The sequence below is a fragment of the Danio aesculapii genome, chromosome 8 (genome assembly GCF_903798145.1).
Source record: "Danio aesculapii chromosome 8, fDanAes4.1, whole genome shotgun sequence".
Classification (NCBI taxonomy): domain Eukaryota; kingdom Metazoa; phylum Chordata; class Actinopteri; order Cypriniformes; family Danionidae; genus Danio; species Danio aesculapii.
This window is the reverse complement of record NC_079442.1, coordinates 38,502,195-38,519,545: the sequence shown is the minus strand read 5'-3', so window position 1 is coordinate 38,519,545 and position 17,351 is coordinate 38,502,195. Positions and strand designations below refer to the sequence as shown.

Genomic DNA, 17,351 nt, shown 5'->3' with positions numbered 1-17,351 from the left:
CTGTATAGTACTAGATCAACATAGACTCATTCTGAAAACGTAGCCCTATATACATTTCTGGAGATCGCAAATTATGTAGCCAGAAGTATGTATGGCTGAATTTCGTCTTTAAACTGAACACTATGGGGCCATTTGATGCCGTTCCTTTTCGCGCTTACCAACTGACCGCTTATCTCCATATGGACGGCTTTAACGGTTTGTCCAATTAGCTTGCCATGTACGTCGGCAGACTTGAGACGCAGGGAGGAGTTGACCACGAAGACGGTTCAAAAAAGCAGGAAAGATGAAAACAAAAGGCAAAAATAAAATTAACAAGTAAATAACAGAGTGAGAATGTGGTAAAATCTGAAAATGTGGTAAAAATCAGGCGAGGGCTTTTCTTTTTCTGGATTGCTTTTTAAAACTGTCATTGGGTTTAGGAAAGTGGATGGGCAGGTCAATCGGTGCTTTTGAAAATACTATCGGTTGGGTTTAGGGAAGGAGGGTGGTGGGTCTGTCAGTCAGTCAGTCAGTCAATCAGTCAGTTGACAGCGGCCTCTTATGGATTTACCTGAGAACAGCAGGCGCAAATGGCACTGGCGAGACAAATTTGAGATCTAAAAAAGCGTCCTCAGTGGCTTCTGATGGATTCGCGAAAACAAAAACTGCAAAAAAAAAAACGTACCTCCTGGGACGTATTTGGTGCTTTCCAGAAATGAATATAGCGTTACATTTTCAGAATGAGCCCGGGTTTTACTACATGCAATTCAGTATCAGTATTGTAACGGTATAAGAATGAAAATATTTTTTATTAAAATCCATATGGTTTGAGCTTTAAAAATCATATCTACAGTATACAGTATATACTTTTTACTGATGAGATGCTTATATAAGTATTGTTATAAAGAGCACACACTAAGTATTTAAGTATTGTAGTAAAATGTGCCCTCTATACCCATGCCTCTGCCTGTGCTTCAAAAGTAAAAAAACTCATTTACCACAAGAGCATGTCAAACACCCCTGCCGAAAAACAAACAAACAAACTGCTAGTCCTAAGCTGGTTTTACAGCTGACCAAATTTGTGTTTAGCTGGTCAGCAACTGGTCTACCAAAAAAACATGCAAACAGACAAATCTAACCAGCTTGGCCAGACTGGGATGCCAGATAACCACTTAAAATGCTGTTTTCATGACTGATTAACATGACAGAACCTAAGCATGTCCTATTTCTCTCAGTGGTGTTTAACTTCGTCCTTCATGACCGGAGGAAAGGACCGATCTGGAACGTGATCATGTGGACATCTCTGTTTTTGGGACAGGGGGTAATGATCTGCCTGTATTCTCAAGAGTGGTACGCACAACGCTACTGTCCCATTGAAGAGGTAAACAAAAACCAGTGGAGCCTGATGGGTTTAATGCAGATCATTGTTGGTTTCTTCATGTATTTAAGTGTATTTTTGTTTCCTCAGCCTTCCTTGATAGACCTGCTGAAGCCTCGATCCTGGACTTGTTATCCACAGACTAATGCTGCTGTTGACTCTCACTGAATGGGATTTACACCGAAGAACATTCTTTAGGTATTGCACTATGAGTGAAAAATGACAATCACGAAGACTACATTTTATGAAGGGGCCTTAGATATGTTATTTGTTGAGATATTATTTATTATGACAGCCATAATAGAATGTGGAACGTCTAATGTGTTTCAGTCTAGTTAGCATTTAACAATCTATTTTAGGTTCAATCTGATCTGGCTTAAAGAGATTCTATTTTTAGACACCTTTGTGATGTCATGAAGTTGAGATCAGATTTAGTTTACTGCCGTTTTATTTAGATTTTTAGTGTTTGATACTGTTGTGTTTTTCCATGGACTTGAAGAGTAAATATCTGGTATATTTTGGTTGATTTTTTTTTTGCCTGGACTACAAAAAAATCTAGAATGTTTACAAATGGGGTTTTGAAATCTAAAACCCCAAAGGAAATGATGTGCCATACTGCTGTGAAACATTCATTCATACATTTTCCTTCGGCTTAGTCCATTTATTCATCAGGGGTCACCACAGCGGAATGAACCGCCAACTTATAGGCAAGGCAAGGCAAGTTTATTTATAAAGCACATTTGATACACAATGGGAATTCAAAGTGTTTTACATAAACACAAATAAAAGAAGCAAGAAAAAAATAATAATTTAAAAATGTAAAAAATTATTACAAACAGATAAATACAGATTAAAATGTGTTAAAACTGGTTATAAAACAATAAAAAAAAAGAAAGACATAATAGTGCAACCTGTCGGACGTAGCACAGTGCTCATTCAGTAAAGGCACAGCTAAACAGATGTGTTTTCAGTACATTGGATTTGAATGTGCCTAATGTTGGAGCACATCTGATCATTTCTGGAAGCTGATTCCAGCAGCGGGGAGCGCAGTAGTTGAAGGCGGATTCACCCTGCTTTGACTGAACTCTTGGAATTTCTAGTTTATATGATCCTAAAGATCTGAGTGATCTGTTAGGTTTGTATTCAGTGAGCATATCTGTAATGTATTGAGCTCCTAGGCCATTTAGTGATTTATAGACCAGTAGTAATACTTTAAAATCCATTCCGAATGTAACTGGGAGCCAGTGTAAATACCTGAGGACAGGTGTGATGTGCTCTGATTTCCTGGTTCTGGTCAGAATCCTGGCAGCAGAGTTCTGGATGAGCTGCAACTGTCTGAATGTCTTTTTGGGAAGGACAGTTAGGAGTCCATTACAGTAATCCATCTGGTCATAAAAGCATGAACAAGTTTCTTGAAGTCCTCACTGGGAACAAAGCATCTAATTCTTGCAATGTTTTTGAGATGATAGTATGCTGATTAAGTTACTGCTTTGATATGCTTTGACTCATGACTTTGACATGACCACACAGCGGATGACCTTCAGGCTACAACCCAGTACTGGGAAACATCCATACACACTCAGTCACACACATACACTACGTTTAATTTAGGTTATTCAATTCACCTGTGGGGGGAAACCAGAGCACCCAGAGGGAACCCACGCGAACACGGGGAGAACATGCAAACTCCACACAGAAATGCCAACTGACCCAGCTGTGACCTTTTTGCTGTGAGGCGACAGTGCTAACCACTGAGCCACCGTGTCGCCCTTGTGAAACATAAAAATTCATTTAATTCTAGAGTTTAAATTTGGAGGAAGTTCTCCATTCTGCTGATTTTATTCTCTTTAGTTACTGTTTGAAGAGTCCAGTTCACCCCAGGAGTGAAAAATAAGACTATATAATCAGCTCACAATAGCTGGGTTTCCATCATCACGTGTTAATGCACATTTTGAAGTATCGCATGAGAAAGGAGTGATGGAAATGCCAAATGGTGAATAAAAATAATTTTACGCTCACTTGAGATGATTTTGGACTTTTGGATTTTGGGTTAATTTGAATAACGGAAGATGGAAACTCATTTTCCAAAAAAACTCACATAGCAAATCAACTATATCCATCATCAGTGTTGGCAGATTGGCTGTTTTAAATTGAATTCTGTGGGTAAAAAATAGCATTGGTGGGCTGACAAAATGTGGGCAGTTTTGAAACATAAATTTTAAATGCGACTTATGTAACAAAACTGTGTGCTCCTACTCCATTCAGTTAGTAGTGACCAGTGCATAGTGAAAACCATGTGGGCCCACCCGCAAGAGGAGGTGAAGGAAAGTTGTATCAAAATCTGCCACCCCAGACAAATCAGACTCCCCTTCGCGTGCACGCATCACACAGTGCCTGCGGTTAAACTCACAACGGTTTTATCATGACACTTTTATCGATCATTTTTTTCCGCAGTTGACAGCAGTAATAAACATAGAAGTGTTGTCTGTTTGACAAGCAGAATCTAATCCCGTTCAAAAGAATTTAAAACGCCAAATGGCATTTTATACCCCTTTTTGAAAGTAAAACATACTCTAATAGGAAGCGTAATCTACATAACATTAAGTGCAATGAGAGGGGGCAGTGTTTTGATGTGATCCGGTTATGTTGTGGTTCTGTAACCGCTAGTGTTGGTTGATGTATGGTTAAAAATGTGGCCAGTTAAAGTAACTAGGTTAATTACGATTTGAATAAATAAAAATTAATAAAATATTAATCCAATATTTTGGGTTGTTTTTTGTGCATTTGGGTGGGTTTTGACAGCTTTTGGGCTGGAAAGTTAGCTATATTTGGCAACACTGTCCATTATGCTTGTCTTGTTTATTGTTGGTTACCAATACAGTCAACCACTGTAGCAACTTAATGGAAATTCACGTGATTCACATTTTCTTTGAGAGATTCTCTTCACATATGGATGGGAAACCGACTAACAACATTGTGTTTATTATAAGTTTCCACTGCAGTTTTATTGCTTAACTATTCAACGGTTTTTAAAGCTTATGATTGGATGTCAATGTTTTTATCTCTCATCAGCTAAAAATGGTTCTGAAATTGATTTAATTGATATCGTTCTTCTGTATTGTTATCAATATGTTTATGATGTGGACTCTTTACATTCCTTTGGTGTGCACTGGTCTTTAAACTCTTTCGACTGGTTGCCTATTCAAACCAAGGATGATAACTATAATGATAACTAACGTCAACACTGCCATCTGACACTTTAAATGGTTGCATTCTGTAAAATAAAGTATTCTGACCGATTGTCAATGTCAACATTTTAAGAAATATTGCTTCTCTGTGCTCTTATTGTTATAGTGGTTGTGTTGATTTTTCTTTTATATTTAAATGATGTCTAGAACTACATATTTTTGTTAGAATTATAATTATCCTTGGTGTGAACAGAGTTTTAGATATTAGACTTTTACTAATTGCATACTAATTTAAAAGTCATAATTTAAATCATATTTATTACAAAATAGGGTATCAAATATTTGTGAGGATTAATGTGTTGCAGCAGGCTGCACTCATGCCATATTATAATTATTAGCAACAGATTTTTAAGCACAGTACCATTATTTAATTATTATGTACTTAGGTTTTCCTAAGATTTCCACAGCATTTCTTGGCTTGTGTTATATATTCTGTGAAGTCTATTTTAAAAACGTGTACATGCAATAAATAAAAATGATGACCAGCAGGTGGCGATGGAGAGTTGAATGTTAGTTTTACTGGATACAGGTTTTTCCTGATGGTATCTGTCATGTAAAGTCTCAGTTGTGCTATCCAGAATAGTCGAAGATTGTAATTTTCATCAGGAAATCAGGAAAAATGTTTAATATTTTGGAATGATGAAAACTCATGCAGTATTTTTCAAATAATTTTTGTCATAAATTATCTGGTGAAATGTTCACTAATGTACAAATAAACAGTTTCACTGACCTCAGTGTGGTTTACTTGTTTGAATTATACCATATTGTTTTTTTAATCAGATAGCCTATGTATAATGTATCCTGTAACTTAAATCAACAGCTAAAAGTCTTTTGTGTACATTTCTGTGCTAGTGAAAACATGTAAACATGTCAGAAAGGTTGCAAAACTTTGTTATAGTACCTATTATAGTTATACACAAATTTATACACTTTTTTTGCTTTTTAATTTTTATCATTACATGTTACATATACATAACATATTACATATAGCTCATGAAAAGATTTTTAGACTGACAGAAGAAAACATGAGGATAAAATATGCTGTAAGTAAACTGATATTGCAAAGACCATGAGACAAAACACTGGAAAATAAAGCTGAGGTTGGATTTATTTTCTTCCGTACTGATAAATGACACATAATTATGATTATTTTTTTAATGATTATAAACAAACAGCAATTGAATTTCTGAAGTAGACAAATTGAATATATTGCTCTAAAATGTAGCTACTACTACTTTTTTACTACTTTTTTTACTTACTTTAAAAAAAAAAAAGTATATTATAGGGCGACACAGTGGCTTAGTGGTTGGCACTGTCCTTTCATAGCAAGAAGGTCGCTGGTTCAAGTCCCGGCTGGGTCAGTTGGTATTTATATGTGGAGTTTGCATGTTCTCCCAGTGTTTGCATGGGTTTCCTCTGGGTGCTCCGGTTTCCCCCACAGTCCAAAGACATGCGGTACAGGTGAAGTAAACTAAATTGGTCGTAGTGTATGAGTGTGAATGAGTGTAATAAGTGTAGAAGTGTATATGAGTGTGTGTGGATGTTTCCCAGTACTGGGTTGCAGGTGGAAGGGCATTCGCTGTGTGAAACAAATGCTGGGTAAGTTGACGGTTCATTCCGCTGTGGCAACCCCTGATTAACAAAGAGACTAAGCTGAAGGAAAATAAATGAAAAGTATATTATATATTGTAAAATTAAAAGCTTGGTGCATAAAATGGTCTGCAGCTCCTTTTTTAGATGGTTTTCACTGTATATTATGAACAAAACTCTTAGTTTTGCATCCTAATATTTACATGAGATATTTGTATTCACATTAGCACAATTTCATAACATGTAATATATTCGTTAAATATGACATTGTTAGGCCTATGTAAGTTAAATTACATTTTAAAATATTTTTCTGTTTTGAGCTAATTGTACTGTTTACATTGGTTATCATCCGTAAGATGTTATTTGCTGTACTTTATGAATGAACATTTCCTCTTAGTTGTGCTAATGTTAATATTAATGTATTAAAAAGAGCGATGTTTTGCATCACGGTGATGATGGTGTGCGCGCGCTCTCCGTCATTGGCTCGTGCAGCGCACGCCACTGATCCTGCGGTAAATATGGCGGCCGCGGAGGGGGCGCGCAGCGGCTGGAGCAGAACGGAACGACCCCAAACGGCTCCGCTTTGAGCGAAACACCGCTGGGGCGCAGGAGGATTGTACATTCCCGTTGAACAGAGCCGCATACCGGGTGCCGTTTAGCAGAACTGAACGATTAGATTGTGGTTGTTCGCTGTTAGGTGGTGGGTGGGTTCTCTCGCTCTCTCTCCCTCATACACACACACAGAGATTGCTAAGCTAAGCTAACGGAGCTCGGTCCGGTCCGGTAGAGGAGGAGGAAGAGGGGAGGAGGGTGACCGAGAACGGGAAGACTATCATCCCGAGCAGAACAGGCCGTCGTCCTGCCGTTCGTTCGTTGTGGGATGTGAACGGTCCAAACGAACGGCGGGTCTTTCCACGGATCTGTGTTATTTTCCCACCCAGAACACTCGTAGGATGGGACAACAGGTAGGCCGCGTGGGAGAAGGGGCTTCCTCTGGGATCCAGACCCCACCGCAGGCGCAACAGCAGCAGGGCAGGTCGAACCGGGCCAGCAGCTCCGGGAGGAGACCCCGAGACGGCGGCAGCAGCAGCACCCTCACCGGGACTCCACCGGGCAGAAGTGCCGCCGCTGCAGTGAACATCATGCCGGACCCGGGGATCAATGTTTTCACCCTGCACTCAGGTATGAGCCCACTCAGTTGTGTGCTTGTTTTTTATTCACTGTCAACGTTGATATCATGGTGAAATGTGCTGCCTGCTGAGATTATGAGATGAATCCGCCAGGATCAGCGGAAATGCTCCATGACTCTTGGGCTGTGTTGCGAAATCTTGTGCTATTTAGACCTATCATGGATGCGTTCAAGCACTTTTTTGGGTCCTAAACATGTTGTCTAGGTAGTGTGATCAATAAAAGAGCTCAGCTCAACAATTTCTTGTGAATAACATTTGTTTTGATGGCTTGGTGACTTCCAAACCAACACTGTTAACATTGAGTTGAACAAACCATTTTTTAATAATTTGACATGGATGAAAATTGTGAGACCACCAAGGCTGTCGATCACCATGCGAAATTAAGGTTTTAGGGCAGTAAAAAGTATCAGAATATCAAATAGAAGTATCGGAAGAGAAAGTTTGATCATGTTTGATTCCCCATGCAGACTAGAAACAGATTGTGAGTATTAGGGTTTTGCAAGTGGTCACCTTCTGGTCTTTAATCTTCTTAGAGTATATAAAGGGTTGTTGTTGTAGGTTTATTCCCCAATATGTGTTGTACCAGCACAACTGTTCCCATTCTGGATGGAGTATCACTAAAATGCATGAATTACGATTCTGTGATTGTCTAAAAGCCTTAGCAAAGTGACAAATTTGTTTACTGTCACTTAAAGTACCTGAAAAAAACCTTTTAAGATGTATCAGCGTTATTGACAATGTTGTCATGAACATTTTTCTCATGAAAAATTCATGTTGTGGATATTGTGGTTGAAGCTATTGACATTTTCCCACCACCACTTTGAGAGTCAAAAAACATACAGGCAAAACAAAATTAATACCTGACAAAATGCCGGGCTCTCATGATGCACAATTATAGGTTTGTGCAAGAACATGAACATTATTTACAACATTATTACATATAATTGTTCAATTCACAATGCTTCGCAGGCTTATTTTGAATTAAATGAGACAAAACATGTGACATTTACATATTCATCTAAACACCTTGGCATGGGCAGCATTGGGATGTTCTGTTTTAATTTGGTTAATGTTATAGTTGTTTAAAGGCATTGTCCATCAACTGAGAAGAAGTTCAGACACCAGTATTGTCCTAACCATAGCTGGCGGCTGTTATTTGATAGTGACTGGCATTTATGGTCTTTTATGAAGCATCTGATGGTGGGAACGCTGCTGGAGAAGCCTCCGCTTTCTCAGATTTCGCTTGTGAGTGATTTGACTGACTCATTTGTTTCAGGCAGCAACACAAAGCGCATATTTGATCATAATACTGTTGGCGTGGCATCAGGTGCAATAATGTGTCAGACAGATCTATCTTTCATAAATCTCATATTCCAGGTATTATCGGGATTATTGTGACTGGCACATTGGTTTGGATCACATTAGTTGTGTGTGGTTTGTAGTGTTCGGGACATTATGTTTGGCATGGCGTTAGATGAACAGTGATGATCGTAGTCTGTTAATCCAGGCTCACGATGTATGATTTTTTTTTGCTGACGATATGGTAATCTGAAACCAAATTTGAAAATACTAAAAGATTACTATAATCCTATAGGCTCTAATCTAGTCTATGATCGCAGGGTTGACATGTTCACTGAGCCGATTAATGGATGTTGTCAATAAATTTTTCCTCCAATGGCAATGTCAGAAGATTTTAGAGCTTCAATCTGTGTGTGCGTGTGCGTGTGTGTGTGCGTGTGCGCGCGTGTGTGTGTGTGTGCGCGTGTGTGTGTGTGCGTGTGCGCGTGTGTGTGTGTGTGTGTGTGAATGCGAGAGTGTATGGGTGTTTCCCAGTACTGGGTTGTGGCTAGAAGGGCATGCGCTGTGTAAAACATATGTCAGAGAACTTGGCGGTTCATTCTGCTGTGGCCACCCCTAATAAATCAGGGACTATGTCGAAGTAGAATGAATGAATGAATGAATGAATGAATGAATAAATTAATGAACAATCAATCGAAATAAAATTGTATTTCTCTTTAATCAAAAGCTGCAATCTAAGCACTAAGAAGGAAGGAAGGAAGGAATCAATGTAAAAGGAATTTATTGATACATGTGATTTAATATAATTTAGAGCTGCTCGATTATGGGAAAAATCATAATCACGCTTATTTTGGTCATAATTGTAATCACGATTATTCAAAACAATTATCAGTTGAAGTCAAAATTATTAGCCCTCCTGTAAATTTATAATTTTTTTCATAAATATTTCCCCAATGATGTTTAACAGAGCAAGGAATTTTCACAGTATTTCCTATAATATTCTTTCTTCTGGAGAAAGGCTTATTTGTTTTATTTTGGCTAGAATAAAAGCAGGGTGAAATATTTTAAGGTCAATATTATTAGCCCCCTTAAGCAATGTATTTTTTTGATTGTCTGCAGAAGAAACTACTGTTATACAATCACTTGCCTAATTACCCTAATTAAGCCTTTGAATCAAACTTTAATCTGAATGCTTGTATTTTGAAAAATATCTAGTAAAGTATTTGCTGTCCTCATAGCAAAGAAAAAATAAATCAGTTATTAGAAATGAATTATTAAATCTGTTATGTTTAGAAATGTGTTGAAAAAAATCTTCTCTACGTTAAGGGTCGTTAATAATTCAGGCGGGTTAATAATTCTGATTTCAACTGTGTATATATATATATATATATATATATATATATATATATATATATATATATATATATATATATATATATATATATATATATATATATATATATATATATAGTTATTTTCCTCCTTGTAAATAAGATAAATGATTAAAATAGAATAAAAATATGAAGCAAACTGTGGTTTAAACATCTTCACTGTAAGAAAAAAAACTTTAATTATAGCTACAAAAGTGCTTCAGTCAAGAGCAGTGAGTGATTTTCTCCTTTGGTTGTTTGATTAATGATAAAAACAGTCGGCAGCAGGAATATTGCGCACTGTCACTTTAAGAGCACTGCGGTTCTGATGAATGGTTTCTCTTTAACATGCCTTTTGATTCTCAGCTCGTTTGTTTATTACACAAATTAGGGTTAATATGAATAATCACTAAACACCGCATTTTGACACCTATTTGATCATTAAAGCGCTCTTATTAAGATGACTTTAGATGTGTGTGATTTGCTCGTCTCTGAGGCTGAGCGCATACACACATCTCATGCGATCTCATTCGCACTTTTAAAACCATGATTGATTTGAATGTACAGTAATGAACGCTCATGCTCATCCCGCGCTGCAAAAGTTACATTTCAGTACAGGCTTTTAGTAATTTTCACATGGAACTGAGCTTTGCAGAGCAACAAATGTGTACAACTGGAAAGGGGGCGGTATATGATGCAATAATCGTTTTATCTCGATTAATGCTTTTTCATAATTGTTAGATGCTAAAATCGAAACCGAGTTTTTGATTATTTGCACAGCCCTAATATAATTTATTAATAGTGCTTAAATACATGTACAGTTTACATTAGTGTTGTCACGATACCATAAATTTAGGCCATGATACTATACCAGCTGAAGTATCACGATACCAAGTATAGATGCTTTTGACGCACGTCACTTCACCTCAAATGTTCTTTGTTTTTTTGGTAGATTTTGTAAATAACTATTATCGATAACTGACCAACAAAAAAAATACATTAAAATGAAGATACAAAATATACTAAACGAAATTCACTACAAAAAAGAGATTTTTTCAACAAAATATGAAGTGAAAAATGATTGTTTTCTTAGTGTTTCCTGTTGCTTTTTTATTTCGGTTTTTCTCATCCATTGCATTTTTTTTCAGTCATATCTGGTAAAAATCCAAAGTAATTACAAATTTAACTTTAGTGAGTGGTTCTTTTTAAGAGATTGTCGCGGTCATTGTAGATAAATCATATTTACAGGAGCAGAAATGAACTGATTCAGGTGTGTGTTTGAAGCATCAGAAAATGTTCAATAGAGTGCTACAATTACAATAAAATAAAGTAGGCTATTGATTGTTTGCCGGCACAAATGAGTGAGCATTTTAGGGACTTTTCCATATGCTATTAACTATTGTTGGACGTTAATGATGATACTACTGTTTAAAAACTACAGAGGCACCGCTAGTATATTGGAGCCATAGTATCGTGGTGCTACCGAATAGGGGTGTCAAAATGAATTGTTTCTTCGGTGCACCGCGATGCAGACGCGGACAGTTAGGTATCGGTTCAGTAATAATCATACCCGGTTATTGTGTACTGACATCATTTATCTCATATGCACTTTGTCGCCGTAGCTTACTATGGCGAGGGAGGCGAGTATTTACAATGCTCCAACTACTTAAAAACGCAGAAACAGTGCACAATTTCACTGTGTGTATGTGTGTTTGCTGGATCAGTCTTTCACTGGCACTTACAGCAGAAGCCACTATTTCACTGCTTTTGATAAAATGAAAGTAAACTCCATTTTTCTCTCTCTCTCTCTCACTGCGGCCCATTTGACTGGCTGCGTGACTTTTTCTCTCCTCTCGGCTGTTACAGCGATACTTTTGGATACAGACACGAGTGCGTGAGTTTTCTCCACCGCGTCTATCATTGATCAGCTGTGATCGCCGCTGCTGTGTTGCCAGATGTAGCTGACTGATTCCAGCCCAAAAACTAAAATCTAAAATCTAAAACCCGCCGAAATGCCTATCCAAGACCGCCCAATCTGGCAACACTGCGCCGCTGCAGTTTATCAGTGTCACTCATCGGTGAACAGCGCCTGTGAAGTAAAATATAAAATTGTGTATGGAAAGCATTGTCAATTCACCGTGATATCGAATTGAACCGAATCGATGGCATGATAATCGTAACCAAACCATGAGACCAGTGTAGGTTCACACCTCTACTACCGAAGTACCCGTAAACCGCACAACCCTAGTTTACATATGTTCATATGTTTAGTTGTGTCCATTCGCTGATTTCACCCCCCATGCCTTTGTTTGTGATGGTTTGCTTCGTCTTCATTGGAGTGTTTTAAGTTATATTACGATATACAAAAGTAAAAGAAAGAAATATGGAGCAACACAGTTTTTTCACCGGAGTTTATTGTTAGACTGCATGAGAATTCAGTAAACACCTTTAATTGGAATAAAACCCAGGTTCATTTATTGCCCAACTCATTGCCTGAAAATTCTGATAATACATATATGCAGAATGCTAATTATACATTGACGATCGGGGTTTTTTGGTTATGTTTGGTAATATGCCTCAGTGAACTAAATTAATATATTTAATTAAATTACATCTAATTTATTCATTATATTTGTTATTATGTTTTCAGTGTTTTGAGGGATATTGAGTAGTTGTGAATGACATTTATGATATTAAATAAACGGTCACAGGTTTGCTTTCCTGCACCTATTAAGGAATGACTATGAAAGACTACACTTATTTTTTTATTTTACTGTTTAACTTCCAAGTGCGAGCCAGTTTAAAATAAAATACAAACTATGCATGTAGTTTTACAGACACCTAACAACGTCTTTTTTAAGGAAATATGTTTTGTAAACACACTGTCTGTTGGTGCTCTAGATTTGCTGGTTTCAAACCGATGAATTAATATTTTTGGCGCAAACATGCATTCACATTGGTATGAACCATTATAGGGGTGGGTATATGTATATTGAAGTTTTCTATTATTTTAATTATTCATATTATTTAAGATACAGATCAGAGCAAATTATTTATCAACTATTAAAAGGCATACACCCCCCCCCCCCATACATCTTGTTTTGATGTCCTTTAGGGGGGGGAGATCAAGCGTTATTTAAGGGGGTCAGACTTCCCCAACACCCCCCCCCCCCCCCTGTAATTCGCACTCTGCATATATTTTGTTGGTATTGCATTCATTGAATTCAATTTCAATTGATGTAAATCTCAATGATGAATTTTCTCTTCATTTTCGATGTGTCTTACAGTGTGACATGTGGGTTTATGTTAGTACAGTCTTGACAAACGACTATTAAAAATGCACAATATTGTGTGGCTGGCTTCACCCAAAGGCTCTATTAGGTCTTCTTTGAGTTTCGTGCCTGGTGTTGGTCTCTTCTTCACTGCGTGGGCTGATCAACACCAAAGAGAAGCTTGTCACATCTTGACAGTGAAACCCTTCGGCTGGAAACATTGACTTGTGAGGGTTGCAGATGAGCTATTTTTACTCTCATCCCTTATAGCCTGATGTATAGCTGTGGTTGAAAGTATTCGGAATAATCAGGATAATAATTGTAATTAAGGCCTGCCAGCTGCCACACAATATATCCAAAATATTTTTGTTTTGTGATAATAGTATATGCTATATCCATATCTGTACGGCAAATGACATTTAATTTATGTGTCAAACTTTTTTGTGTATATTAGGGCTGCACAATTCTGGCTAAAATGAGAATCACGATTTTTTTTTGCTTTAAAATCAAGATCACGATTTTCTCACTATTGTGTTGATGTAAAATAAAGGTTATTATGAGTAGACTATTATTATTATTATTATTGTTATTTCTCAAATATATCGTCACCTTGGAATTATAAGGTTCTATCTGCGTTCTGAATGATATTGAGCTTCAAAGTTTTTGCGTTCCATAGCAAACAGTATGTGTGTAACATTTAAAAACAAAAAAAAAATGTAAACAACTTATAAAAAAACATCTCATAATGTAAATAAGTTGTCATTTAATAAGAATATGTCAATAACTCAATTTTAACAAAAATGCCAGATAGAACCTTATAATTCTAAGGTGACGATATATTGGTAAAACAACAATAATAATATTAGCTCTAGGTCTACTGTTGGTTAAAATGCTAAATTTTGTATAGACTTTGAATGGTGGACTTGAATAGACTTTAAATTTGTCCTGGTCTTTAATGCCTATAAAGTGATGACATCAGAATACTACTATTCATAATTCTGGAGTTGAATTATTATGTTTGAGACATATGCTTGCCACTTGTCATTGACAACATTATTAGAGCATTTTTTTCAGTGGTAAAATGAGACATTTGTCATTATCAGATTCCCTCTTGCTTTATATTCAACATTATATAGGCTAGAGTAGGTATACTGACCTAGTAAACATTTATTTTCATGCACAACAGTTTGTGAAAAACACTGAAAAACAAACATATCAAGTGCTTGTTGTAATCATAACTCTAAAATTCGATATGATCATTTAAATGATGTGCACGCTTTTGGTTTCACTTTCACAGGCGAGTGCGTTTCATGAAATGGCTGCCGTCACTTCGAGAAACAACAAACATACATGCAAATCATACTCCCCACGTGGCTCTCAAATGATCACTCCGTGCAGCAAACTGAACGTTATTTACAACGTTATTACCTGTTATTCACAGCCTATGCAGGTTCTGTTCACTAAAGTAATATCATTCTCTCGTGCACGTCAGTAGTAAACAAACAGTGCGTCAGCTCACGTGTGATTTCGCTGCCACGAATACATCATTACATGAAGACAGAAATGACATATTTGGGTGAATTATACCTTATGAATACAATATGTGACATTTATCATCATTAAGGTGTTCATGTTGCTGAGCAACGTATAGAAAAGAATGTGAAGACTTGTACGACTCCCTTTATGTTTCTCCCGAACTTGAAAATATAATTGGCTGAATCGTAGAAATGCTGGATTAAGATCGTGTGGGGGGGTCGAATCCAGATCGCAATCTTTTTTTCGATTAATCGTGCAGCCCTATTGTATATGCATAGGTTGTTTATTCAAATTTGACCATTTTAGCTCTAATACAGTAAATAACTTGGAGGAGGATATATTGACTCCTTAATGAGATCTTTTTCTCTTTTTTTACTTTTATTTGTAACTTGCTCAATTTTTGGTTTCATTTGTTTTTTTTTTCTCACAGGAAAGTTTTTTTTTGTTTGTTTTTAATTAATTTAATTTAATTTTGAGAGGATAGTGGGAAAATAAGAGACTTAAGAAAGTCTGTAATTCTTATTTTTTATTATATAATCCTATGAACTTGTTAAATACCAATAAAAAAAATGACCAATCGGATGAGACCTTGCTGTTTTTATACCCACATCTCTAGGTGCTGTTATGCTATTGGCTAGGCAGGGCCCAAAGGTAAACCCAATCGCGCCTAAGTGCACAGAGCTGAAAATAAAAATTAATGACATGAGTAGAATAAAAAAATTACAAAGCGAATACAAATCTCAATATCAGCTCTTGAGCTTTTCAGTTGGTTATAGTATTTTAAAGTTTAAATGTTTGCACCTTGATGTGTTTTTGTAGCAGAAAAGTTACCAGTTTATTGTAGTATGATCATTACATAAATAACAGATTTTTTTAATAAAAGAAAAGCTAATCCTCTTGGGAAATGTTATGTTGCAAGAAATATTATTATTCCCTTTTCATATTTCCCTACTATCACACAGCCTTAAAGGGATAGTTCACCCATAAATGAAAGATTTTTGGTAATCCTTGTTCCATTTTCTTGAACACAATTATGGATGTCAATGGCTATTTTTACCTTAACATTCTTCAGAATATTTAGTTTTGTGTTTAGATTTTGAATCACTTGGCTGTAAGCAAAAGGTGAGGAAATGTTTATTTTTGTGTGAACTATCCCTTTAAGAGTATAGTGGGCCTGACTATCACCCAACCGTTGACTAACTGCCATGATAGGCTTCAACAGACACTGCAGCCTTTTAGAAGTAGAATAGAACCTCTTTTAATGACCGTCTAGAGGAAAGATCTGATCTCTGATCATTTTGCATGGTCTGACCAGATTGTTTGAAACAAATACTGATTGTCTCTCTCTAGTACATTTAGTTGGTGTGACTAGAATTATTTTTGTAACATTTCTTTTTAGCGACGAGCAATACAAATCACATTTTCAGTCTGAACATTCAAAGGTTTGTTAATGATTTAAAGGCTCATGTCCTTTGTCACATTTTGTTGCGCTATACCAAAAGGATGGCTATTCAAAAACAGAAAACAACAGGTCATTTATGCAGCCTCGCGTTGTTTAATGCTCATAGTTCTGGTAACAATCAGTAACACTAATGTAAATTGTAATATTGTCTGCATTGTGTATTAATCTTAAAGGCATAGTTCACCCAAAACTGTAAGTTTGTGGCTATTTACTTACCTTCTCTCATTCAAGATGTGTTTTATTTTATTTTATTTCTTTTAAATAATTTTTCGGGGGTTTTCACCTTTAATGGACAGGACATTGGAGATAACAGAGAGAAGGGAAGAATTGGCAAAGGACGTTGATCCGGGAATCGAACTCTGGTCGCCGTAAGCACCTTTGTGCTATGTGTCGACGCTCTAACCCAGAGGTCACCAATCACGGTCCTGGAGGGCCGGTGTCCCTGCAGGTTTTAGTTCCAACTTGCCTCAACACACCTGCCTGATTGTTTCAAGAATACCTAGTAAGACCTTGATTAGCTTGTTCAGGTGTGTTTGATTAGAGTTGGAGCTAAAATCTGTAGGACACCGGCCCTCCAGCCCTCCAGGAACAAGTTTGGTGACCACTGCTCTAACCACTAAGCTATTGGCGCTGACGATGTGTTTTATTTACTTCAGGAGATTTTTAGCTGGCAGTGGTTTTCTTAATATTTCATATAATGCAAGTCAGTGTTAACAATTTCCATGAGGGTCAAAACAAGAATATCAGGAAATGTCCAATTGAAACCATTGGCTTCTGGTGATGCACTGAAGGAAAATCGTTTCAAATGATTCAGTTCGATTTGGTAAACTAGTTCAACTGGTTCACTTAGAAGATCCGGCTAAAAAGATTTATTCGCGATCGCGATACAGAAATAAAACCCATTATTGGTCACAAATGAGTAAAAGTAATAGTTTTAAGTCTTTGTATGTAATGCTGTCACCATGCTGCTGTCATGTCCACTTGTTGTTTTTGTCGCGGGAGCAACAGCGAGGATGACTGGAGGAAA

At 36.8% G+C, this 17,351-nt stretch overlaps 2 protein-coding genes across 3 annotated transcripts in view; both read left to right on the top strand.

Moving 5' to 3' along the window:
* The window catches only part of soat1 (sterol O-acyltransferase 1), a 31,659-nt gene extending 26,325 nt beyond the window's left edge, over positions 1-5,334 (top strand). Inside the window, exons 15-16 of the mRNA XM_056463914.1 lie at positions 1,215-1,360; positions 1,448-5,334. Of these exons, the coding sequence (XP_056319889.1) occupies positions 1,215-1,360; positions 1,448-1,525 (224 nt within the window). The 3' untranslated portion in view covers positions 1,526-5,334. The remainder of the gene's footprint in view (positions 1-1,214; positions 1,361-1,447) is intronic.
* A 1,383-nt stretch (positions 5,335-6,717) lies between these two features.
* abl2 (c-abl oncogene 2, non-receptor tyrosine kinase) overlaps positions 6,718-17,351 on the top strand; it is a 65,069-nt gene continuing 54,435 nt past the window's right edge. For both annotated transcript variants that reach the window (XM_056463909.1, XM_056463908.1), the window contains exon 1: positions 6,718-7,377. In XM_056463909.1, coding sequence (XP_056319884.1) covers positions 7,149-7,377 — 229 coding nt within the window. In that variant the 5' untranslated portion in view covers positions 6,718-7,148. The remainder of the gene's footprint in view (positions 7,378-17,351) is intronic.